This window comes from Podarcis filfolensis (assembly GCF_964270895.1).
Source record: "Podarcis filfolensis genome assembly, chromosome: 15".
NCBI classification, from domain to species: domain Eukaryota; kingdom Metazoa; phylum Chordata; class Lepidosauria; order Squamata; family Lacertidae; genus Podarcis; species Podarcis filfolensis.
Genome location: NC_139618.1, coordinates 2,613,337 through 2,639,091, shown reverse-complemented (window position 1 = coordinate 2,639,091; position 25,755 = coordinate 2,613,337). Strand labels below are relative to the sequence as shown.

Genomic DNA, 25,755 nt, shown 5'->3' with positions numbered 1-25,755 from the left:
GCTAAAAATTACAACTGTCACCTCTGGCGTGTGGCCCCCAGAAAGGGAATGTGGCCCCGGGCTGAAAAAGCTCCTCTGCTTCTATTGCCATATCCTTGTTCGCCGAAGGCCTTCTGCATGCATAGAGCACATGGTCCACCGATGAGCCCCAGGCCCCAATCCATAACCTCCGTTTTACTCACGGTTCAGCGACGCCCCCCTCGCTTTAAGGGATAACCTCCCTCCTCCCCACCTGCGATGGTTCCCCTGGGCCAAGCTGTCAATCACGCCTCCTTCAACACACTTTATTAAAAATAGCAAACCGATTATTTCTGCCGCAACAGCCATAGCCGCTCAGGGAAGGCTGGCACCCGCCTGCCAGCGAGGCACCCTGTTCCAGCAGTCGCTATGGTGACAGGATATTTAAAGGGGGAGCAGGGAAGAGAAACGATCATTCTTCTGCACAGGGTGGGTAGGAGCATGCCAGGCTTGCGAACGGAGGACAGGTTCACCAGCAGTTCCAAGCAAGCGTGGTGATGGAACAGTGTTCCTTTCCTCTCCAAGCTGAGCAGGCAAATGTCACATTAGAGCAGCATCACTGGCCGAATTATGTAACACAGCAACCCTTTCCAATGGAATACACACTTCTTTGAAAAAGTCACACGTGCAGCGATGGAATATGAGCACCGAGAAAGCCTGCAGGATCAGAGAGCCCACAAGAGCACTCTCCACTCCTGAGGGTCCCACCAACTGGTATTCAGAAGCATTCCTGCCTCTGACCATGCAGGCAAAGCATAGCCAATCTGGCTGTTAGCCATCAATAAAACTCCCCTCCATGAATCTGTCTAATCCTCTTTTAAAGCCATCCAAGTTGGTGGCCATCACTGCTTCCTGTGGCAGGGAGTTCCACAGTTAAACACTGCTCTGTGTGAATAAGCTTTTTAAAATCTGCCCTGAATCTTCCAACATTCAGCTTCATTGGATGCCCACAGATTCAAATGTTATGAGAGAAGGAGAAAAAATATTTCTCTTTCCACTTTCTCCCATGTACAGTTTTATAACCTTCTACCATGTCACCATAGTATGGAACCTACCTAGCAATATGTTTTTGAACTTACGAAGCTTTAAACTTCACATCAAATCTTCACACCTAATGTGAAGGGCCGGCACTGATCAGAAGCTGCTGCCAGTTAGAGTGGACAATATTGGCTTAGATAGACAAGAAATATGAGCCAGAATGAAGCACCTGCAACTGTTGGTGCCACAAGAGACGGATGCGGGAGGCATTTTGGAGAAAGAGCCATCACATTCCACGCTATTTCCTTGGGTTAAATAGGTTTGGCAGGCAATTCAAAAGCCTACAACATCTGCTTACTCCCCAATGTGAAAACAAGTGCACTATGAAAACCTGCTATTCCAGGGGTGGCCGAAGACATTTTGCGCCTGAGATGGAGTCAAGATGTACAGTAAAGCTGGCAAAGTTTTTGGGACACTTGAGGGATGTGGAGGAGCCACACTGAATGGAGAGTCAGATAAAAATAGCACAACCCAGATAGTATGATATAGTTGGTCAGAGTGGCATGCTAGGGCCTGGGAGACAAGGGTTCAAATCCCCACTCGGCCATGAAGCTAACTGGGTGTGACCTTGGGCCACAGCCACTGCTTCTCAGCCTAACCAACCTCGCAGGGTTGTTGTGGGGAGCTGGGCCGGAGGGAGACCTTGAGCTCCTTGGAGAAAAGGGTGGGACACAAAAGTAATAAATAAAAAAGTAACTATTCAAATTCCCGATTTGTGCAATGGCTGAAACACTTGGTCAGCTGGCAATCAAGGCACAGCCTCGACAATTCCACCCACCCCTCAATACAGCATTGTAATAAGGAAATTATTAATTGAATATATAATATGGTATAATAATTCAGCCCCCCTCTGCAATATCAGGGAGCCCCTTTACACAGTTCGGGTGCCTCTTTTCTCCCCCAGCAGCAACCCTCAAGGACCTGTTAGTTCTAGGCCTGCCTCACCTGGAGCACCCTTACCTGTCCCTTCCAAAGATGCTCCCGTCTGGTCCTCCTTTGCAAACTCTCTCCTATGCAACGGCTCCTAGCACGCCCGGCAGGGGGCCACCTCGCGCAAGTCAAGCTCTTTCACCGCCCCCAGAAAACTACACGTCCCATGCTGCTTAAGGCCATCCCCACAGAGCGACGCGCCTGGAGTGCATGCCGGGAGTCGTAGTTTCGGCGGAGGCAAGCGGCGTGAGAGGCGGCGCTTGCGCAGTGTTGCGTTTAAAAACCGCCAAGCGGCCAACATTTCCCGTGAGCCTCGGCAGCACGATTCCTATAGGAAGAGCCGGGCGCTGCGGAGCAAGGCATGACGGGAGCCGTAGTCTTGGTTTTCTGAGGCGGGGAACGGACAGTTATGGCGGCGGCCTCATCTTCCACGGGCCCGAGTAGGCCCGACGAAGCTGCGGTGCCCCCCGGGGCGCTGCAGTACAGCCTCTTGCTGGAGCACTTGGTGGGCGAGAAGCGCGGGCCGAGGCAGGCGAGGGCCTTGGACCCGGCCGCCCTTGGGGGCTTCCCGGCGCCGGCCAAGAGCCCCGAGCAAAAGATGGTCGAGCGGGCCATGGAGAGCTGCGGCTTTAAGGCGGCGCTGGCCTGCGTCGGGGGTAGGTCGTGGTGAGAAGGGAGGGAAAGAGGGGTTTCGTTTGGTGGGGGGGCGTCTCTTTTTTTGGTTTTGCGAAAAGTTTCTTCTTGGGCCTACCTTGCAGGGTTGTCGTGAGAAAGACCTTAAGTGAAGAGCGCATGCGCCAGTTATGCTCATTAGCGTCGGTGCAGCTATATTTGTGGTGAATAACAATGTGGATTTTTATTCTAAATTATTCTGTGTTTTTTTTACTTTAAATTTATTATTTTGAATTTCTAATTTTTATTATTAGCCCCAGGTTGTAAAATCTGAGAGTTATAATAATAATAGTAATAATAATAATGTTTATTTATACCCTGCTCATCCTGCTGGGGTATAAAAATTTATAATAATAAACTAAATTGCATCTCTCAGTTTCTACAACTTGGGGCTAATAAGCACTGGCCTACCTTGCAGGGTGTCGCAAGAACAGCCACAAGGGAAAAGAGCATAAAATGCTTATTAGCAACGGCACAGCAAGCCTTGCGAAAATGCGTTCTTGCAGGCCCACAATATATTTGTGGTTAATAACAATCATTGTGGATATATTTTATTCTATATACCATTGCATCTCTCAGCTTCTACAACTTGGGGCTATGAAGAACCAACCTACTTTTCAGGGTTGTTGCAAGAACGACCACAAGTAAAAAGAGCACTGCGTAAATTATTATTAGCGAGGGCATAGCAAGACCTATTAAAAGTTTTCCTGTAGGCCCACAATATATTTGTGGCTGATAAAGAAGCGGGAGAGTTTCAGTGTCATTTATAAAGCCATGCCCATTTGGAAGCCGCCGAAAAATAAGTCCTTGCTATTATTGAGCCTTTAGTGGTATAGAAAAGCATATGTATGGCACTTTAAAGCACTTAGAGCTCGATAATAGTAATGAAGAATTGTGCACTTGCTTATTAAACATTTAATGAATGCACTTTTCTTTAGTGGGTTCACCAGCTGCAAAGCATTAAGTGGCAGGATGTTGGGTATATATAATAATGCCTTTATGCAAATCTATGGTGCGACCACATTTGGAGCACTGTGTATGGTTCAAAAGGATGTTTTAGATGTGGAAAAGGTTCAAAAACTGGCAGCCAAGATGATCAAGGGGATGGAGCAACAGCCCCATGAGGAAAGGCTGCAGCATTTGAGACATTTTAGTTTAGAGAAAAGGAGAGTCAATGGAGACATGAAAGAAGATAGATAAAATAATTCATGGCATGGAGAAAGTGGAGAGAGAAACGTTTGTCTCATAACTCTAGAACTCAGGGACATGCAATGAAGCTGAGCGTTGAAGGATTCACAACAGACAAAAGAAATGGCTTATTCATGCAGTACATAGATAATCTATGGAACTCACGCATGCAAGAGGCAGGGATGGACACCAAAGTGAATGACTTTAAAAGAGGTTTAGACCGATTCATGGAAAGTAAAGGTGATCAGTAGCTATTAACCTTGATGGCTATATTTTCCTTCCATTGTCGGAGTCAATATGGCCCTGATTGCCAGTTTGCTGGGAAACAGAAGTGGGGAGCGAAGTGTTGTTGCACGCAGGTCCTGCTTGTAGCGGTGGCGTAGGAAGTGGGTTGTGGGCCGCCCTGGATGTCATCACTGAGGGGAGTGACCATGGAGCCTGACCTGCAGCGCGCCCAAGCCACACATCTCTCCTGGGGAGTGACGTGGTGGCTTGGGTACCTGCAGGCTCCGCACTGCCCAAAACAGCAACTTGGGGCTTGCAGACTCCGTGGAGGTTTCGCACATCATGCTCTGCCCCAGCTTGCCCCGCCCCCGGGTGCAGGGCATTTGTGCCACCCCGGGCACCCGAGCAGCTAGCAATGTCGCTGGCATATGGGCTTCCCATCGAGGCATCTGGTTGGCCCCTGTGAGAAAAGGATGCTGAATTAGATGGGCCACAGGTCTCCCCTGATTTCATGTGTCCGAGCAGTGTGGCCTGAAATTGAGGAGATGAGGAAGCTTCTGAGAAACAACACTGAAATGGAATTTGGAGCATGTCACCCTGCTAATTGCCTTGCCAACTTTTCTGTTTACTTGGCAGGATTCGTGCTGGGAGGTGCCTTTGGTGTGTTCACGGCCGGCATCGATACCAATGTGGGGTTTGACCCCAAGGATCCATACCGCACGCCAACAGCCAAAGAAGTCTTGAAAGACATGGGGCAAAGAGGGATGTCCTACGCCAAGAATTTTGCCATTGTCGGTGCCATGTTTTCCTGCACTGAATGCCTGGTGGAGTCTGTGAGTAACTCTCTGGCTTTGATCTGCTGGTTTCTTGTAATGATTTTCTTATTTAAATATAACATCTTACACCGTAAGCTGTCATTCATGCCAAGCTTAAAGCCACAGTCTTCAGTAGGACTGTATGCATGACACTCCTGAATATCTCTCTGGTCTTCCCACCAGGGCATCTCATCTAGTTGGCCACTTTGACCTGACCCAACAGGGGAACTCTCATGTTCTCATCTCAAGCCGCTAGATTTATTCCCCACTCAACAGTACAAAAGAAGCACTGCTGCTGCTGTTGTGATTGATTGATTGATTGATTGATTGATTATTACAGTATTTCTTAGGTGCCCTGGGCCAGATACAACTATTTATACAAGATAAAATATTATAAACAGTTTCAGATAAATTAGTCACAAGAATAGGGTGGGTCCTGAAAGATGTGGATTTTCAGCATATGACGAAAGCTTATGACGATTGCTTTGAGGGTTGGGGTTTTGGTTTTTTACAATCGAGCTGTATATAAATTGTATGAAATAAATACAAAAGGTGCCTGGCTCACCTCTGTGGGGAGGGAATTCCACAACTTAGGGGTTGCCACAGAAATTGCCCTCTCCCATACCACCCCACCCTTTGAACTTTCAAGGGCAGTGGACCAAGAGGGCACCCTCTGCCAATAATAACACTCAGGAGGGTCCATAGAAGGAGGTAGTCTTTCAGACATCTGGGGCCTAAGTGGTTTAGAATTGGTGCTGTATGCAGAGGTTCATGTGGCTGGTCTTGATGTTGTGTTTCTCATTTCCCTAGTATCGAGGCAAGACTGACTGGAAGAACAGCGTGATGAGTGGGTGCATTACTGGAGGGGCCATTGGCTTTCGGGGTGAGTCGTGTTGCTGTTGAGCAGTTGCTGGGCTCATTTGGATCCTGATAAAGACAGAATGCTGCAGGCTGTACTGCTCCTAAATGTTATGGCCAGGAAGTAATATGAGCCATAGCACAGAGCAGGATGTTGGACTGCAACTCCCACCTCTCCTATCCTAGGCTGTGGCAGCTATGGCTGATGGGAGTTGGAGCTCAACAGCATCTGGGGGACCACAAGTTGCCCACACCTGGCTACAATCCTGGCCCTATTTAACTTTGAATAAGCCTCACTGAATTTAGTAGGACTTACTGTAGTAGACATGGCTAGAATTGTGCTGTTAGTCTTAGCACCTGCTCCAAGGTGCTGGAACTGCTTGTTGAAGGTGAATTGTCTTATTCTTTCTCTGATGACCTTCCGCTGACAGACAGGTGCTTTTTTCTGTTTATACAGGGATTTGTCCTCATAAGCTGACTTGTGGCCACTGTAGATGCTATGGCTCAGTTAGGTGGTGTTTTCCCCACTGAAGAGTGTTAATCTTCCCTAAGAGCATTAAATGGTTTTCTGAACAGCTTCTAGCTAAGCTTGTTATGTTGGGTCCGATTGGTTTAAACTTCCTTGAGAAGGAAAGACAGCTGGCACTACCTGAATCCCATCTCTGCGTTTGCAGCCAAGAGTTGTTGCTTCTGATCTTACTGAGTGCTCTGGTTTCTAGGGCCAGGACCTGGTTCAGGTCATCCTCTGTAGGGTTGAAATAAAAGGAATATTTTACAAGGGGCTGGGACCAAACCTGCTAGTGGAAGTGATCTTTTTTGCTTTCCAGCCAACAATAAAGGCTTAGCTACAGGAAAGAAACTTGATTATGTGCTGTTGTGCTGACTGCCTTCTCCTTTTGCCTTGCAGCTGGCCTGAAAGCCGGGGTCCTTGGCTGTGGGGGTTTTGCTGCATTCTCTGCAGTGATTGACTACTACTTACGGTAGCAGCTGATGCCAATGAATGGGAACCTTCTGGTGTGAACTGTGCAGGACAGCTGGCCCAACTCACTTTCCTGTTCCTGACAACAGATTAAGGAAAGGGGAAAGGTTTCTGAGAGCTGTGTCCTAGAAAACAGGATATGCATCCAGCCCGTGGGCAGAGTCAGCGAGTCATCTAAGCAAAGTGTTGTTCAAACATCGTTGGAGAGGTACGACTAGGTGTTAATTCCAAGGACTGCCTGTATTCTCTCAACTCCTTCTGCTAAGTGCATGCATTTGCTGTGGCAAGCATAAAAGCTGTTACAGCGTGTCAGCACTTGCTTACAAACACAAGCTCGTAGCTTCATGACTATGTCGGATACAGGAGAAAATTGAAAGATTTAATTTACTCCAGGCCTTGTCAAGTGTTTGATGCTAATGAAACAAGAACAATATTTCCTAGATGCTGTGGTTAGTTGTTTGTCAATGGATATCAAATTTAAATTAGGTGTCTGAAATGGAGCTTGACATCTACAAATTCATTGAGGCGAGATCGTTCTACAGTTATTAGTCATGTTCACTACATAGAACCTCCTTTTGCAGGGGCAGTATACCTTTGAACGCCAAACAGCAGGGGAGGGTTGTTGCCTTCATTCCCTGCCTGTGCACATTGCAGAGACGTTTGGCTGGTTACTGCTGGAAACGGTGTACTGGGTTAGAAGGATCCAGTAGTGAGGCTATCTGTAGATTCCTGTTAATACGATAGTAAGAAGTACATTCTCTTGGGTACAGGCAGTGTAAAGCTGGAAGCAGCTCTCCTGCCTCCCACACTAAGCTTGGTAACCTAGGGCCCCTCTCCCTTCTACAGTATATTATGGGAAGAGACTTTAGGAGAAAAGCGAGGATGACTCTGCCAGTGACCAAGAAAAAGTGGGGCTTTGTCCCCTGCAGATGTTACAAATGCTTGTCAGGAGAGCTCAAGCTTCCAACTGGCTGAAGCGTCTTAAAAGAGAAAGTGAAATAAAACACCAAAGAACTTGGATGGTTTATGAACTGCAGTGCTACATCAGGGAGACCTCTCATCCCCCCACTCCGGTACAGCACTGTTGGGGGTCTCCAGAGGACTTCAGTGAGGCAGCGCAGCAGGTAGGTGGGACTTCTTGATGATCTACTTAAACTAGGCAGTTATAGCTTGTCAGTGCATAGGCTGGTGTTGAATGTGCCCGGCTCTGTCTTTGGAGGTGAGAGAAGCTCAGTTAGCATCACTGGTTCAAGGTGAGGGGCTTCTTTCCATGCTAGACTGAAAGGAAGTTGCCTTCAAGACTCACCGCCTCCCTCCACTAAATTATTTTTTCTAGAGCAAATTCTAAATCTCTGTGCATTCTGGGTTGGTTTTGCATCAGACAAACGCCAGCATCATATTGCGTGCTCTCCACCCCCCGCAGCAAATTGTGATGCTGCGTACTGAACCTGGGGCCTTCTGCACCCTCTCACTAATCAGCACCACCACTGGAACTTGCTGTGAAATTGTAATTAAAAGATCACAAACCGGGGGGGGGGGGCACTCGTGTGTTCAGAGCTGGTTTGTGAAATGACACCGAACAGGAGGATGGAAGCACACCAGGCACCCATCTTGGCATCCCCATGGCAACAGCCCTAGTTGCCTAGGAGAAATATTTCTGTTTTCCAGGCTGAATAATTAAGCTTTCCCACTCTCCCCTGCCTTTATTTCCCTTTGCCAGCCCCCTTCCTATGGGCAGAATCGCTTATTGAGCTGCAATAGCCCCTAATAAGGGCATGGGATCAATTGCTTGCATGAATTATGTCATGTGGTACAGGTGTGCTCATAGCTAGATGTGCAAGACATGGTCCTTCCCTTGCATAATCCCTGTACAGGAGGGGAAATGCAGCTAGCCTACAGTTATGAGCAAGGCAGCAGAAGGTGGTATAGATCGAGGAGCTGTTAGAACAAGAGGAGCCAAAGTGGTACCTCCGGGTATTATTGAACTCCCAGTTCCCATCAGCACCAGTGTCCGGCCTAGGTAGTGGTCAAGGGTGAGGGGAGTTTTAGTTAAGCAGCATCCGGAGGGCAGCACATTGGCTGCTCCTGTATTAGATGCCTAGGATGTTGACTTCTACTGAGTCAGACCACTGGGCACCCACATCTCACACTGACTGGCAGCAGTGGCTCTCCAGGGATTCAGGCAGGGTCTCCCAGGTGCTCTACCAATTGAACTATTACTCCTGTCATGTGTCCAAGCTAGTTACGCCAGATCTTTTTCTTTTTCAACACTGAGTGACATACGAAAGACCAAACACACCAGAAGTAATTTGTGCAAATGTTTGGGCTTTGCATTTTATTAACTTTTTTTTTTTAATCTCCTCACATGGTTTACATCCATTTAAAGTTTGTCATCTACAGAGAGGGGAGAAAAAACCTGCAACGGAACACAACCAAAAATATATATATATATATAATATATATCCTTAAACAAGTCAAATATCAATTATACAGTTTCTAATCTAACCTGTAGCTCCAGGAGTCCCAGTCTCCCCTTCCTCACCATCAGAAAAAAGAGCAAGTGCAGTTGCCGGGGGGGGAGGGGAGGGCTGGCTATGCTGGTATCAGATTCTGACACTCAGAAGTGCGCGGAGGCGCTCTGGCTTAGGAATCACTTCAGCTTCCACAGACACATACATACAGGTAGACGCAGACCCACAAAGATCTGTGCAGGAGGGCCCGAAAAATAACAACTCTGGCCAACAAAATATTTCTGGTCCCTGAACGGTGGGCCACAGAACATTCCATTGTCCTGGGCAGAAAGTATGGCCGAAGTCACTTTTAACGTGGAGGGGCAGGCCTGGAAGTAATTTCTCTTGTGAGGGTGGGGGACTTCTCCATGAAACAAAGGGCTGTCTAGCTTGCCAATACAACTCATTGCTGGATTGCTGCTTGGCACCTGGGTATGTGAGTGGGGTGGCAGTCGGAAACACAGAGCCCCCACTCCTTTGGAGGGCTGCACTCTCCTCGGCTGCTTCACCCGATCTCTCACAGAAAGAGAGAAATGGGGGGTGCAGGTGGAGGCTCTTAAGGGCTGAAATGACACCTTTCACGTCCAACCTGAGTCTTCCTTAGCTGAACCCTGTAAGCCATGCTGCGTGAAGCACGGAGAAACGGCCCCTTTTCCAGACACCCTCCTGGAGGAAAGGTGCCCAACAGCCCGGCAGATGGCTGGGCTGGATCAAAGCCATGTGGAGGAGGCGGGAGCAGGAAATACCCGCTGGCTCCCTGGCCAGGCTTGGTTAGCGAGTGCCACCTGCGAGAGGCATGGCCACAAGGCAACCAGCCTCCTGCCTTCCTCTTGGCCAGCCAAATAATCCTTTCAGGGGTGGGGAGCAGGACACTCTTGCCCACATTAAGATCTGATTTCCTTTCTAAGGATTAGGTTTGAATTAGTCCCAAGAGAATCTAACCATAAATAAAGTGATTGTGGGCAACACAGCAGGGCGGCGGGGATGGGGAGGTAGGTATCACTCTCTGTCGCACGCACGTCTAAGACTAGCAAACAGCCACTTTCTCTTCACTTTCTGCCATCAAGGTTCATTATTAAAACCTTTTTGCAGAATAAATCAGGAAGGTGGCTGCTTTACACCCCCCACATTATGCACAAAGCCTACCGAGGCACAGGAGTCACAGGACGAGAGGCCCCCCCAGCATTTAAAAAGTGGGGGGAGCTGGAATAGGCAGGGCTTTTTAAAAACGAAAATGCTGCTGTCTTCAGCCCTGCCAGCTGGGGTAAAAGAATGCAGAGTTCAGCAACCAGATCTGTCAGGCGAGACAAAAGCGAAGAGAATGTCGGTTGACCAGGACGGGGGGGAAGAGCCCTTGGTGTCCTCCTTAAGCCTCCCAAAGCAGGAAAATCCAAGCAAGCAGCATACATGCAGGCCACAAAGGCAGGGAGCAAAAAAGATCAAGCATTGTTGCGGGTGGCGAGGCCGGCTGGAGGAGAGGACTTGGCTGCAGCGAAGCTCTATTGGACCCAGAAGGCGGCAACCACTTTTGGGAAGAAACAAGAGGCTGTGTCTCCATCCGTCGCTCGCTTCCTTCCCACTGTTCAACAAATGGGACATAAAAAATGACTCCTGGACACGAGAAGTACGAGAGACGTGGACTACTGTGCTGGGAGGTGGGCAGGGGGGAAAGAAGGGTGTGGGGCTGATACAAAATCGTCCCATGAGGTATGGGGCAGCGTCTAGTTCCAGGGCAGCGACGTTATTCTCGGCAGGATCCGTGCTCGGATTCATGAGTCTGTGCTGCGCCCATCGGCTTAGAAAAATGCAGGTGGCTGCAGGGCCCCGGGGCTACACGTCTGTGGAGAAGTAGAGTGCGTTGCGTTTGAGCTCGGCAAAGGAGATGGGCGTGTGCTGTAAATAGTAGAGTAGCACTTGCACCTGCAATAGGAAAAGTGGGTTAAAATCAGGATAGTCTCTCACACACTCCAGTGTCTCCAACAGAGAACAGCTCTTGATAGGTAGAGATGTCTTCTGATAGAATCCCTGCGGAATTTATATTTGCCACCCTGTGAAGTTGATGGAATAAAAAGCACAGCAAGAACAGAGCTACGAACCCAGAAGAGCTAGCTTTAGGAAGAGCTGCAACATGCCCAGGAGTTGCTACATACATACATACTCACTCTCTTTCAGTTATTTAACCAGCCCCTCAAACTGCCCCTCCAATTAAGGGGGCCCAGCAGGAATTTGGGCAAAGGCAGATGGGATATTTATAGAGCAATGAGGCAAGTCTGGAAGCAGCATTTCTGTGCTCAGTTCACACGAAGTGTGTGCTTTGCCACTAAGCTACAATTCCTCTCCAAATTCTAAAGCAGTTTTTAAAATGTTATCCACTATGCTTTTAAAAACATTAATGCACAAGAAGGTAATACAAGTTCGGAGGTTTTAAAAATGAAATTAAGGTCTACCTGAGCAAGCTTTATATATATACAGTGGTACCTCTGGATGCGAACGGGATCCATTCTGGAGCCCCGTTCACATACTGAAGTGAACGTAAGACGTGACTGCGCGGGTTGCGTTTTGCCGCTTCCACGCATGTGCGCGGTGTCATTTTGAGCTTTTGTGCATGCTCGAGCAGCGAAACCCGGAAGTAACATGGTCCGTTACCAACCCGAAAATATTTAAGCTGAAGCGTATTCATCCCGAGGTATGACTGTATACAGCAGCTGTTCTTCCAGGGTGAAGTTTGAAAGTTTGCCCAGCAGAGGGAGCTTGCCCATCCAAACGCAGTGGACTCCTCCGCCTGCTGCCCCCCTGCCCCTCTCTTCCCCATCCACTGTACCTGCGCCATTACGTCGTGGGACCAGATATCTGAGGCCAACGTGAGGTGCTGCCCTTTGCTCTCCACCTCAGAAGGTCTCAGCAACGTTGGGCCAAACACAGTGGCCAGATTGTGCAGGGACATTTTGTTGACGGGCTCCTTCTCAGCCACCCTGCGTAAAAAGACAAAGAGAGAGACCCATTTCAAAAATACGCACAAGATTTTGGTGCGGCCTTCCAAGTCAGCTAAGGCAAGGTTTGCAGGCTTTTCCACCGTAGCCCAGCTGGAGAAGATCAGATGGAATTTCTCACCATTCCCCCCCTCTCTCTTTCTCCTTGCCTGACCCCTCATTCTGGACACACACAATTTCCACATGTGAAAGCGACACAATCCCAGCTTCAAACTCCCGCCTTGACGTGGCACCATCCGCTTTTCCCAGTTCCCGCCCCCTGCCAACTTGCCCTCTGAGGTTTTGGCTCTGGAAATCATCCAAAACTCCCTCCAGCACACACACACACACACACCTTCCCCTTCCCCGGAAACTACTGCTGGCTGTGCTGGTCCATGGCCAGCTATCGCCTTGGAAACCAGCGTCAAAATATTGCCATGTTAGGAGGCAGCTGCGCTCCAGCCCCAATAACACAAGCTGTGCTCCATTTGAGTGGCGTCCAGCAGAACAGATGTGGGAACTGGATGTGCCCTCTCTTCCGAGCCGAGAGCCAAGTGGATTTTCCTTCCAGGACGCAGCGCTGCTCTCCCCCCGTCCTGCAACCACCTCTTTCTGCTGCTGGATCTTCCTTCTCTCCCCCCCTCCCCCCGCCTCCACTGCTTGATTCTTAACAAACAAAACAGGGAAGAGGGATGTGCCAATTAACACAAGATTCCAGCCCCAAATTCCCACTGGTGCAGAGGAGCTTTTGGCCTGCCCGGCACTCGGCCAAGCTGCAGCTCCTACATCGATTCCATGTCCTCGGCAGAAGCCGAGTGACTTGAGGGAGGGAGGAGGACAGAGCCCGTCCTCATCCAAGCCCTCAAGAGCAGGCTGCTAAGTGACACCGCCATCTCCTTAAACCCCTCTGTCATCTCCCTTTCAGGATCTATAAAGGCGACTGAAGTTTCCAGACAGTCTGTGAGCAGTTTCTCCTTATATGAAGAGAGTTGCACCTGCCGCTGAACTTGGCTCCGCCCCAAGGGAAGCAAGTGGAAAATTAGGAACGGGGTTTTTTCCTTTGCTGTGGACCCTGAACACAAGAACGCCAGAAGAGCCTGGCTGCTGGATCAGGCCCATCAAGTCCGGCATCCCTGCAGCCAACCAGGTGCCCTAGGGGGAAAGCCTGAAAGCAGGACCAGAGCACAACAGCAGTGCTCTCCACACTTGTGCTTCCCAGAAACTGATCATCAGCTCTCCAGTGAGATGCAAAGAGCTGACCTTGCAGCCAAAAGGCAGAGCTAGTCTGGGAACTCGGGGTCCCCTCTCCAGGGCTTCTGTGGTGGTGGCCCCCCAGTCCTTGGAATGCCCTCCACATGGAAGCTCTCCTGGCACCAGCCAAATATTTCAGCACCAGCCAGAGATCATTTCATTTGGCCGATCTGCCTAGATCCTCTTCCAACAACTGTTTTACCAATGCTTGGCCCTGGCTTGAGTGAATTTAGTATTTTTGCTGTTCTAGCATTTCTTTTTTAAAAAACGTTTGTTATGTTGGTTGGCTAGACTTTGATTTGTTTGCCACTTTTTGACTTTCTGGGTCGAACAGCAGCATAAAAAACAAAATATCAGGCTCCCTGTACTCTGGGCCCTGCCCGATTGCAGTGCTCCCCGTTCACAGACCCAGCCTCCCTGTTCTCGAGGCAGGAGGGACTTACCGTTTCAAGTGTTCTAGCAGAAAGAGGAATGTGATGAGGTTGGGGTCAGGCAGAGAACGCAGAAGGTGCATCATACAGTTCTCCTTGGCTGTTGGGTCAGAGAGTGCTGGGGGTGGAAAGGTGGCAGTGAGAGAGCTGGCAAGCGCCCACACCCCAACTACTCTGGAAAAGCCTTGCTAATGTACCCAGAACCACCAAAGTCCAAACTGCACACTCATTCTCAAAAGACCCAGTGAGGGGCAGTAGATGCCCAGCATCAAAACCTCAGACAGCCATGAAGCTCTCCAGATGCTCTGTTCTTGGTCTACTTCACAGGGTGGTTGTGAAGATGGACAGCTCAGAGCATTTGTCCTTCTAGTCCAAATGAATGGCAGCAGCTCTCCAGGGTCTGAGGCAAAGAGAGGTTTCTCTCACTGCTTGCTACTCATTTCCTTTTTACTTTTAAGTTGCCAGGGCCTGAAGTTAGGAACTTCAGCACACTAAGCAGCGGCTCTACCACAAAGTTACAGCCCCACCCCTCTAATAAAACGAGGTAACTTCATCAGACTGTTACCTGGGGGCAGCCATTCTGCAGACTGCCTGGGTGGGAGCAATGGGAAGCAGGGCTCATTCCATCAGTTTTGCTTGAAAGCCCAGCTCCACCAGGCTCCTGTTACCCATGAACTGCGCCAGACAGGCATTATACGAGCAACAGTTTAAGAACTGGTGCCCAACTTTTTTGTTTTCCTCTTCCCTCGTCCTTTTTTCCTTGTGTGCTGTGCTTTTCTATATCATAAACCTGCAGGCAGGGACTGTCTCGTTTTAACTGACTGTATGTAAGCCATTTTGGGCTGAAGAGCAGAGTATGAATGCTCTGAATAAATAAATAATAATAATAAACTCTATGCATAGTGCCCTGAGCTGGTTGCAGGGCTTGGGGGCAGGGGAGAATAAAATACAAAAAGGAAATTAACACTCAGAGGTGCTGCAAAGATGTGTTAGTTGTTAGGCCGTATCTGGGGTTTCTACGCCTATCCAGATGCAAGAGAAATGATACAGACAACTTGCCCCTGCCCTCTTTGTCCTGTAGTCCTGGCTAGGGTCTCACCCACTCCCTGAACCCTGAGCTCCAAGCCTGTATCAAGAAATTCCTGCTCCACATCTCTGCAGACACATGTAACACAAGCTCCCTTACCGATACCCTCCATAAAAGCAGGATAAAGCCGATCCGTGAGAAGAGGCTCAGGGAGCTCGCGGAAATACAGCTTCAGGGTGCCTGCGATAGCATTGATGTCCATGTCGCTCAGCATCATCAGGATGTCTTTGCTGTCTACGGCAGAATTAAAACAAAGGAAAGAGGAATGCTGGAATGGGAATATGCTGCCTTATACACCAGATCAGACTCTTTGTCTACCTAGTTCAATACAGTGGTATCTCAGTTTACATATGCTTCAGGTTACATACGCTTCAGGTTACAGACTCCGCTAACCCAGAAATAGTGCTTCAGGTTAAGAACTTTGCTTCAGGATAAGAACAGAAATCGGGCTCTGGCGGTGCGGCGGCAGCAGGAAGCCCTATTAGCTAAAGTGGTGCTTCAGGTTAAGAACAGTTTCAGGTTAAGAATGGACCTCCGGAACGAATTAAGTACTTAACCTGAGGTACCACTGTACTGTGAACTCTGACTGGCAGCAGCTATTCAGGGTCTGAGGCAGAGAGAGAGAGAGAGATGATCTTTCCCATTGTCTGCTAACCTGATCTTCCTCTTTTTTCACCTGCCAGGTGCTAGAGGCTGAACCTGGGACCTTTGTATGCAAAGCGGAGGCCCTTCCACTGAAGCTATAAAACCACCCCCACCATCCTCAAGCATTCCCCTGCTAGATCAGGCCAAGATCCAGCTAATTCCCTTTCTTCTTTCAATTCAGCCATCTGGCTTCAGAACCATAAGATGAGGTGATAGCTTACTTGGCTTTAAAACAAAACAAAAGGAGTAGATACATTTGCAAAGAACAGGGTGAGATTAGGGGCAGGCAACTGACTGAGGGGGGGGGGTTAAAAAGGCATTTATTGTTGCTGCCCCCAATATTGGGAAGACTCTTCCCTCTCCCGTTACAGCAGTGACCTGCTTCGGATGTCTTTGGAAGAAACATCTTTCCCCATTCATCAAGCTGGACATTATCCCTCTGCAAATATTAACAATGCCTTATTGCACTTCCACATTTTGACTGCTGCTTTTAGGCACTTGGACAGATGTGTTTACTGAATATCCGTAATGGTACAGGCAAATGTTTATCTATTGAGCCAGGAGTGTCTAACATGGTGCCCTCCAGATGTAGGCAGACTCCCAACTCATCATTCCAAGCTGGCTGGAGCTGATGGAAATCCACTAACATAAAATCATAGAGTTGGAAGGGACCCTGAGGGTCATCTAGTCCAACTCCCTACGATGCAGGAATCCTGTCTGCAGCTGTGTACAAAAGTAGCTAAATAAATAATAATGATTTACCATATTTTTCGCTCTATAAGACGCACTTTTTCCCCTCCAAAAATTAAGGGGAAATGTGTGTGCATCTTAAGGAGTGACTGCAGGCTCCATGGCTTCAGGGATAGCCGCCTGAAGCCTCCAGAGCGCATCCGATGTGCTCCGGAGGCTTCAGGCGGCTATCCCTGAAGCCAGGAGAGCAAGAGGGGTCGGTGCGCACCGATCCCTCTTGCTCTCCTGGCTTCGCTTCACTGGAGAGGCGCTGCGCAGCTTTCCCTCTCTGCACAGCGCCCCTTCAGCAAAGCGGGAGGAGAAATGGAAGGGGCTCCATTTCTCCTGCCACTTCGCTGAAGGGGCGCTGCACAGAGAGGTAGAGAATTTTATTTTCTTGTTCTCCCCCTCTAAAACTAGGTGCGCCTTATGGTCGGGTGCGTCCTATAGAGCGAAAAATATGGTATCTATTATTCAATTTATACCCTGGTCCTTCCTCCTGAAGGAGCCCAGGGCAGCAAACAAATACTCAATTAAAAAACCATCTAAATTAGTTAAAACATTCCATAAACAATTACAATTCAAGACAGTTGTTGCTGCTGATGTTGTATTTATATCCCACCTTTTTCTCCAAGGTGCTTAAGGTGGCATATGTGTTTCTCCCCCTCCTCATTTAGTCTCCCACAACAGCCCTGTGAGGTAGGCCAGGCTGAGAGGCGGTGACTGGCCCAAGGTCACCCAGCACATGTCGTGGCCGAGTGGGGATTTGAACCCTCGTCACCCTAAACCACTACACAATGCTGGCTCTAAGAGCAGCTACAGTTAAAACTGTCCTAAAAGCATTATTAGAGAAAACAGCTAAATAAAAACCTCCGTGTTTAGTGGCAGCATATTCGTGCGAATGCCAGATACAAAGACTGGGGGCTGGCTGCTCTCGGAGAAGAGATCCTTGGCTAAGCCATGAGATAAGAGAAAGAAATTGGCATGCCAGCAGCAAAGATATAAGGGGGAACTTACTGGTGTCAAAGGCTGCTTTCAAGGCCTGGATGTCCGTGGCCACCCCCGAGATCCGGTAGATCCCCACTTCATCAATGCCGCGCTTCTCCACTTCCTCAACGCACTGGCGCACAATGTAGGGCACTTTGGAGCGCTCGCGCCTGGAAGCGAGAGAGCAAGAGAAGAGAGATGGGTCAGGAGAGAGCCCAGGACACCACGGAGGAAGCCGGGCCCTTGCAGAAGCTGCCTGCCTCTTCCCTGTGATTGCAAGCAGTAGGTTTTTTTTAAAAAAATTATGGACCCTATTAGCCCCAAGTGGCTGAAGAACAAACAAATATTGCAAAGGCCCAGGCTGACATTCCCTCCCCCTTTGCCCAAAACATCACCAGACCCCCCTGATCAGGCAGCCCTGCACCCACCGCCGGACCCGAACTCAACGTACTTTGTGACGACGCTGATTTTTACCCCAAAGACTCCCGTCTGCTTTTTCGATGGGGTCCTTTTAAGGCTCAAGTCGCGGCTGGTGAACTTCATAGAGAACTCCACTTTGATCTGAAAGGGAGATTTCAAGGTCAAAGTCATATCCTGCAATGGAGAAACTCTCTACTACAGGGGTGGGATGGGGGAGAGGAGCGTCCAGGGTGGGCAGTGAGAGCATGAGAGAAGGGGGATATTGGGCAAGCACTGTGGGGCATGGTATCCGACCTGTTTCCCCTTCTTACCCCATTCATTTCAATCACATCCATGTGCCAGTTCTTGGTCTGCACCGTCTGGGGATCCAGCTGCAAAAAAGGAACAACAGGAGAGAATGAGCTTCCAAAATATCCACCCCCAAAGAAGGAAGACCACAAAATAATAAGGGAGAGTGCTGGGCCAGGTAGCATAAGAATAGATTTATTCAGGCCCCATCTGCAGTATACAATTAAAGCAGCACCGTACTACTTTAAACAGCCCCCGGAGAATCCTGGGAAGTGTAGTTTGTTAAGGGTGCTGTGAGTGGTTATGAGACCCCTATTCTCTTCCCAGAGCTACAACTCCCTGCGATTGTTAAACCAGATTAAAACAGTTGCCAACATTCTACATGCCTGGTAGGTATGTCTAAGCAAAAATGTTTATAGCAGGAAATCAAAGGAGTACAGTGAAGGCGCCCCAACCTGATGTCAATAGGCAGGGAGTTCCAAAGTACCATGCTAAGTGGTTGGTTTCTTACAGCTGCAGAACGGGTACTACGTGACACCTGTAAGAAGTCCAGTTGCAGAGAATGCCAAGCACTTGAACGAATGGCTTGGGGGCTGGATATAAGTCCATCATCCAGGGGCAGCCCCTCATCTGCAACCTGAAGGAGGAGGAGGAGGAGGATGTGGGCAGCGTTTCATTTCACAGGCATGAGTTGTCCTTGTTCCAGGAGAGGCTCAGCAGGACCCAAAGCCCCGTTGGAAAAAGATAACAGATGGCCGTCTCCACTTCATGATCGACCAAGAGACGCTCCCATGAATCAGGGATATTTCTGGAGACTGGTTCCTAAAATAAATTTCAAAAGGCCACGTCTTCCACACGGCCCTGCTTGTGGTCTCCTGGGAAAGGCGGCTGAGCTGTTTCCGAAAGGCCTCCGCACTCTGGGAGTGCAGCCTGTCTCAAAGGCGAATTGGGTCGTGCTGGGCTTTTCAGAAGAGGCCCTTGGGTTTCCCAGGAACCAGAGTAGCACCGGTGTGCAACAGGAGAGAAGGTAACAGACAAGCGGATCATGCTGGCAAGTTGGACAAAAAATGGGAGGAGGGGTGACTTCAGACCTTGGGTCACATGAGCTGCTCTGTGCATGAACAACAGGTGCACATTTTGAACCCTTTCTTTGGTTAGCACCTGGGGCATATTCCGTATAGGGCAGGCCAGTCCAGCGTCTTGTTCTCACAGTGGCCAACCAGATGCCTACAGGAAAGCCACAAGCAGGATTCTAGCTTAAAAGCCCTCTCCCTTCCTATGCTTTCCAGCAACTGCTATTCAGACGAATTTATCATATAATGGTAGAGTTGGAAGGTGCCACTGGGGTCATCTAGTCAAACCCCCTGCAATGCAGGAATCTCTTGCCCAAGGTGCCGCTCAAACCCACAACCCTGAGATTAAGAGTCTCATGCTCTACCGACTGAGCTGTCCCAGGTATACAGTACAGATGGGAGTTATATATAGTTGTTGAACTGTAACCCCCATCCTTGCCCATTGGCCACACTTGCTGAGCGGCTGCTGGGAGTTGTAGTTCAGCAGCTTCCACAGGAGCCAAAAGTTCTCTGCACCTAGTATACAAAGAAAGGTAGGAGACAACAAACCAAATACCGTATTTTTCGCCCTATAGGACGCACCGTCCCATAAGGCGGACCTAGTTTTTTTGGGGGGAAATAAAGGGGGAAAATTTATTTCCCCCCCAGGCGCGGGGCTGGGGCGGGGGAAGCCCGAGCTTCCCCCGACCCCAGCCCCCAGAACAGGCAACTCTCCGCAAGCAGCGGGAGCCCGGCGCAGGGCTCCCGCGCCTTGTGGAGAGCTGCGCGAAGTCTGGGCGCACTGAGCTCAGCGCGCCCAGCCTTCAGCATGCAGGCAACTCTCCACAAGCCGCGGGAGCCCGGCACGGGCTCCCACGGCTTGCGGAGACCTGCGCGAAGCCTGGAGATTGAGAGGGGTCGGTGTGCACCGACCCCTCTCGCTCTCCAGGCTTCAGCGAAGGCCTGCATTCGCCCCATAGGACGCACACACATTTCCCCTTCATTTTTGGAGGGGAAAAAGTGCGTCCTATGGGGCGAAAAATACGGTAAGTAACATTTGCTACCTAACCAATTCCTTTCATTTGAGCTTCCCCACCCATGCAGGGTTGCACTGCTGTTTTCCCTCTCGCTGCAGATGTTTGTTTCTTTTCAAGAAAGCAAACAAACAGGTTAACTTGGGGGTTGGATTAGATGACCCATCGGGTCCTTTCCAACTCTACAGCTCCATGAACCTAGAGGCCTTGCGTTGCATACACACGTCACAAATGCAACGGGAGGACAGAGCCTGGATCCAAGGGAGGGAGCCCTTACGCGAGTTCGGGTCACAGATGTTCCATGAGGCTGGCAGATCCAGGCCCCCATGCTGTGCCGGCTCCTCCAGGGTGCGTGCGGTTTCCCCCCAGGGCGCCTGGTATCTCGGGAGCAGCCATCTGAGCACAAACTTCAGAGGGGATGTGCGGTCCCGCCCTGCTGATCCACCATCGCAGGCAGCAAATGCTACACAGGGCTCCCGGGCTCCCGCAAGCACACAGCCCCCATCCTGGAGGCTGCAGGATGGGGCTGGCAGAAAAGCAGATGGAGCCCCACACAGAGCCATCAGAGAAGAAAGTCTCCCCTCCCCAGCCCCTCCACCGGAGCCAGAGGCCTTAAGGCTGCAGGTGGGTGATCATTCCCTTCTCCCCATCCCTGAGAAGGGTCGAAGGTGATTTGAAAGCGATAGCTCAGAGTCGGTAGAGCATGAGACTCTTAATCTCAGGCTCATGAGTCCGAGTCCCACGTGGGGTGGAGATTTCTGCATTGCAGGAGATTGAACTAGATGATCCTCGTGGTTCCTTCCAGCCCTGAGATTCTATGAAGGCAGGATCGTTGCTTGCCGCACGAAGACATTCCCTCCAGCTACACCTCCAGGGCTGAACAGCGCTTGCAAGTTACTGCTCTCGTTTCATTAAAATTAGCTAACTGCCATCTTCAGAATATCTCAAGGGCTGGAAGATGCAGCAAGCCTGTCTTCTTCCTGCTCTGGAGGGCAGGACTTGAACCAATGGCTCCTAGTTACAAGGAAGGAGATTCTGGCTAAACACCAGGAAGAACTTTCTGACAGTAAGAGCTGTTTGACAGTGGAACAGACTCCCTCAGGAGACGCCTTCCTTTCAGGTTTTAAAGGAGAGGTTGGGCGGCCATCTGTCAGGGATGCTTTAGTTGTGATTCCTGCATTGCTAGGGGTCCCTTCCCACTCTACAGTTCTATGATTCTATGATCAGCGTTGCAGAGTTGGAAACGCCCTCAGAAGGTCATATTGCACACCCCACTTCTGAATTAATGCAGACCGTTGCAATTGCAGCATCCCAGCCTCTGCTTAAGATATCTCCAGTGCAGAGAAGAAAGCCCACCACCTCTTGAGGCTATCCGCTCCAAGGCTGAACAGATCTCACAGTTCAGAAGTTTTCGCTAACTTTCAGTCTAAATCTCCTCGCATGCCCCTTGGTTCTAGAGCAAAGCTACAGCGCGAGATGCAGGCCAAGGGAATTTGGGGGAAGAGCTGTAGCTCAGAGGTAGAGTACCACCAGCGGCATCTCCAGGTCAGGGTGGGAATGTCCACCTCCTGAAACAATGGAGAGCTGCTGCCAGTCAGAGTAGAAAACACTGAGCTAGAATGAACCTGTGGCAGCTTCCTGTGTCAGGGTCATCAAACGATTAAAGAGTGTCCAGGACAACTAATCAAACTGCTGAGCATTTAATCAATGACATTTGCATGTTGCCCAAACCATCACAAAAGTCATCAACCATTGACAAAAATCATCAAGGCGGCAAGGTGCCTTTTTGGTTAGATACAGAAGGGGCTGTGCAGTAAGCACACACAAAGCCAAAAATTTCTGATCGTCCATTGCTGATCCTTTCTGCAAACATTCCCTGGAACAGCACAGCCTAAAAACAGCTACATATACCCCAGAAGGTATGCCCTCAACTTGCAGCCCCTTGAATTAAAATTAGGTTATTCAATCCACCAAAATACTTGTTATAACCGGGTTACTTAATCCAGCAAAATACTTTGTCAAACAATTGCTTTAATATTTTTCCACATTCTACACTTCTTCCAAATGAGCTCAGGGTGATATAAAAAGGTCCCTTATATCCACACAATAACCCTGTAAGTAGGTTAGGCTGAGAGAGAGACAAACAAACAGGCCCAAGGTCACCTGGCAAATTTCACAGCTGAGTGGGGATTTGAACCCAGGGCCTTGCCAGCCCTAGTCCAACACTATTCATGATCCCACCACACCAGCTTTAAAAATATTTTCAAACAGGCAGTTGCCTTTGGTGAAGCATTTCTTGCTTCTAGGCAACCAGGCACGGAAGACTTTGCAAACTTGGAATAGTTGCTTCTCTCTTAAATAAAAAAACAAAAAAATCAGGCTGCTGACGTGCATCCTCAAAAGCTCTTTTTGTCAGCATCGCCCTTGAGCCAGTGTCACCAACTGGACTCATCCACTCAGCCCCGACTGGGCTAGGCGAGCTGGGTAGCACTTCCAGAGACCACCTTCTGCACAGGAACAGGTCAAAGTGCACCGGATTCACTCCCACAAGTAGACAGTTGTCACACAGCAGAGTATAGCAGAGTATAGCAGAGTATAAACGACTTGGAGAGCAGCTCTGTAGAATAACTTCTTTATTCTATCTACAACTATTATACAACTATATACAGAGCTAAATGAGGTCTAAGCATAAATGAATGCTAAACTGCACTGAGTGTCTGCAGCTGCTCTTAGCAGCAACCTTATCTATACACACGATCTCTAACACTCAGTTTCTCTCTCTCTCCGACACACTGACTGACTGGCTGACTTTTTGATGTGGTGCTGGAGTGGAATAAGTAGAGAGCAGAACACTGCTCCTCCTCTCTGGAGAATCAGCAGACTCATCAGGAGATTCTTGGCTATGGGAGGGGTGAAATCTCCTCACTTTTGTATAATTTGCAAAGCTGGATTTCGTCTTGCAGTCCCATGCATGCTAAAAGCCCAAACAAATCCACACTTTGCAAAAGGGCCCAAAGTCTGCCACCCTGCATCCTGAACAGGATAAATTGAGGCCAGGCCAACAGCATGATCTGCCCTGCGTCTTGACTTCCTGGTCCCATTTATTTCAATGCAAAATCGGAACAAGCAGCGAGGGCTTATTTGGGGCAGAGAAAACAATCCCTTGCTGAGGCCTCTGGCAAACAACACCCCATTGGCTGATCTCCCCACCCAAAAGAAGACCTGTCAAGCCCCCAGATGTACCTATTTCGTGGCAATTGCTACCCACCAGATCCTCAGCTCAGGGAGCCCAGTTGACTCTGTTCCTTAATTTACGGTGTTGAATAAATTGGTTAGCCACCTTTTCAGAATAAAATGTTTTCTCAATGACTTCTTGCATGCGGGAAGAAAGAGGCGCTAGCCCGCCCCTTCGGTAACACAGTCCAATTGCACTGAACTTAATTTGAAACAACCGCAAGCTCCCATACTCAGAGCCTCCCTTGACACTGCCCCTTTGAAGTGGCCTGAGATCCCATATGGAAGGGATTTCAGCAGGGCCCTACATGAAAAAGGCTTTATGAAAACCAGCCTGGCCTCATGGGTAACGCCATAAACCTGTCTTTCAGGAATTCTCCCTCCACCCCGGATCTGAGAGAGGGAAAATTTGCTCACTTCGGGCTCTTCTGCCTCGTGGAAAGGCAGAGACTGAAGGATGGGTGGCTCTGTAGGGCTCTCTCCTGGACTGTGGGATACTCCACAAAGCAAACTACCATTCATTGCTATTGTAAGTTATAGGTTTAAAGCCTCCTTAAAAAAAAAAAAAGTATTTAAAAAATACTGCACCAAATGTCTTGTGTGTGCACCTCACAACAGCAGTCATAGCTGTAAACGTTTCCCCTTTTTTAAGGGAAATTCCCTTATTCCGAATAGGATTCTTCACAAGAAAAGGGAAAAGTTGACAGCTATGCAACAGCTCTGCTCACCCCACTCCCAGCTCACTTTTTAAACATTTCACACATACGCTGTTTTTCAGGTCTAAGCAAACATCTCAATGTGCTTGGGAGTTAAAGAAAACCAAAACCCACTATAAACAGCAAGCTAAAAAAAATAAAATGATTCTTCTGTAGCTGGATAAAAATGTTAAAAGAATCAAAAAATGGGTATGGGAGAAGAAAAGCAGAAGCACAAAAATTAGGAAGAGGAGGAGGGTCTTCCCCTGGTGATGAAAAAAAGTTGAGTAAGTGCCAATCAAAAGGGGCTTTTTGGGGTCCCCTGCCCACCCCACCCCACACGACGGAAGGACACCCAGATGGGCCTCTGATGGAGATCTTCATACCTGGGCAGTTTCATGTCTGCAAAAGGGAGATACTTTAGAAATAGGGCGCTGAAGGCGGGAGACAGGGCTCCAGATAGCGAGACCACAGAAGTTACACAACTCCAATGACAAAGAACGCTGTTGCTTTTAAGAGAGCTGAACGTGGCTGGGGAGAGGTTGGGCATCCCGAGGCTGCTATCCAGCGCCTTGGCCAACCTGGTGCTCTCCAGCAGTTTTGGAACACACATCAGCCCCAGCTTTTGTTCTGCTGTCACCCCTGTTCAAGCAGGTTTTGCTAGCTTCATAGCCATCACAGCTAGTAGCCACTGATAGCCCTCTCCTCCATGAAATTGTTGAATCCTAAACCTATGTGGTCATCACTGGTATTCAGAAACATTGCTGCTGCTAACCGTGGAGACAAAGCCATCATTTCTAATCCTCTTTTAAAGCCTTCCAAGTTGGTGGTCATCACTCCTGTGGGAGAGAGTTCCATAGTTTAACTCTGCGCTGCAGAGTTAAAGAATTCCTTTTAAAAAATCTGTACTGAAACTTAGAATATTAAACTTCATTGGAAGTCCCCAAGTTCTAGTATTATGGGATGGGGAGAGAGAGGGAAAATCTCTCCACTTCCACATTGCCATGTAAAATTGCATATACTTCTATCTTGCCTTTTCCATAAACTAAAAAGCCCCAGACACTGCTGCCTTTTCTCATAGTTATGAAAGTGGCACATGAATAAAATGATGGTGCTGGTGATGACAATGGTAACACAACCTGCCTCAGCGACACCACATCAGGTGTCGCTGCACATCCACAATGCCGGGATGGTCTCAGGTTCCGAAAGGGCCCTTGAGACCTGGCGTGCCAACCTCCTCTGCTGTGCTCTGGCGAGAACTGGCAATGCAAGCAGAAGAGAGCGGAGATCTTCTGCAGAAAAAGGCTGAGACACCAACTCGGCAACCTTCAGGAACAGGGTGGGGAGAGCAAAACACACACACACACCAGAAAAGCAGCAACGACAAAGTCTTACTAGACTGGACGATCTAAGTACAGCTTAGCTCACAAGCAGGAGGGCATAAGAAGCAGTGGGTTGTCTGTCAAGGCAAATGGGGCAGCCCCACAACCAACCTCTGTAACACACACACAGCCATGTATTAGTCTAACCCCATTTTAAAGCCTATCCTCACCGTTCACAATGACCAGCTGTGGGATCCTCTGCCCTGAATCTCCAAGCAGCGCTTGTCAGGGTGTAGATGGTCTGGTCACAAAACTGGATTAGGGCGAGGGGAGACCCAGGTTCAAACCCCTCTGCGTGATGCTTAGGTCACAATCTCT

General features: G+C 49.1%; 3 protein-coding genes across 7 annotated transcripts in view; 1 reads left to right on the top strand and 2 right to left on the bottom strand.

Moving 5' to 3' along the window:
• The window catches only part of SPECC1 (sperm antigen with calponin homology and coiled-coil domains 1), a 108,508-nt gene extending 106,330 nt beyond the window's left edge, over positions 1-2,178 (bottom strand). The window contains exon 1 of the mRNA XM_083587549.1: positions 2,017-2,178. The gene's annotated coding sequence lies outside the window, so the exon portion shown is untranslated. The remainder of the gene's footprint in view (positions 1-2,016) is intronic.
• Positions 2,179-2,360: 182 nt separating this feature from the next.
• On the top strand, positions 2,361-7,163 carry TIMM22 (translocase of inner mitochondrial membrane 22). Its single transcript, XM_083588063.1, has 4 exons — positions 2,361-2,642; positions 4,708-4,904; positions 5,697-5,769; positions 6,652-7,163. The coding sequence occupies exons 1-4, from the start codon at positions 2,396-2,398 to the stop codon at positions 6,726-6,728; spliced, it is 594 nt and encodes a 197-aa protein (XP_083444189.1). The 5' UTR covers positions 2,361-2,395; the 3' UTR covers positions 6,729-7,163.
• Positions 7,164-9,028: 1,865 nt separating this feature from the next.
• ABR (ABR activator of RhoGEF and GTPase) overlaps positions 9,029-25,755 on the bottom strand; it is a 117,420-nt gene continuing 100,693 nt past the window's right edge. For all 5 annotated transcript variants that reach the window (XM_083587544.1, XM_083587545.1, XM_083587546.1 and 2 more), the window contains 7 exons: positions 18,064-18,123; positions 17,784-17,893; positions 17,363-17,502; positions 15,071-15,205; positions 13,897-14,002; positions 12,055-12,205; positions 9,029-11,153 (listed from right to left, as the gene is read on the bottom strand). In XM_083587544.1, the coding sequence (XP_083443670.1) occupies positions 11,064-11,153; positions 12,055-12,205; positions 13,897-14,002; positions 15,071-15,205; positions 17,363-17,502; positions 17,784-17,893; positions 18,064-18,123 (792 nt within the window). In that variant the 3' untranslated portion in view covers positions 9,029-11,063. The remainder of the gene's footprint in view (positions 11,154-12,054; positions 12,206-13,896; positions 14,003-15,070; positions 15,206-17,362; positions 17,503-17,783; positions 17,894-18,063; positions 18,124-25,755) is intronic.

Bases quoted from the DNA above. Each gene is read 5' to 3' on its own strand.
- TIMM22 (XM_083588063.1), top strand. From the start codon at position 2,396: ATGGCGGCGGCCTCATCTTCCACGGGCCCGAGTAGGCCCGACGAAGCT. The intron at 2,643-4,707 runs GTAGGTCGTGGT...TTTACTTGGCAG, and splicing joins GGCGCTGGCCTGCGTCGGGG to GATTCGTGCTGGGAGGTGCC. The intron at 5,770-6,651 runs GTGAGTCGTGTT...TTTGCCTTGCAG, and splicing joins AGGGGCCATTGGCTTTCGGG to CTGGCCTGAAAGCCGGGGTC.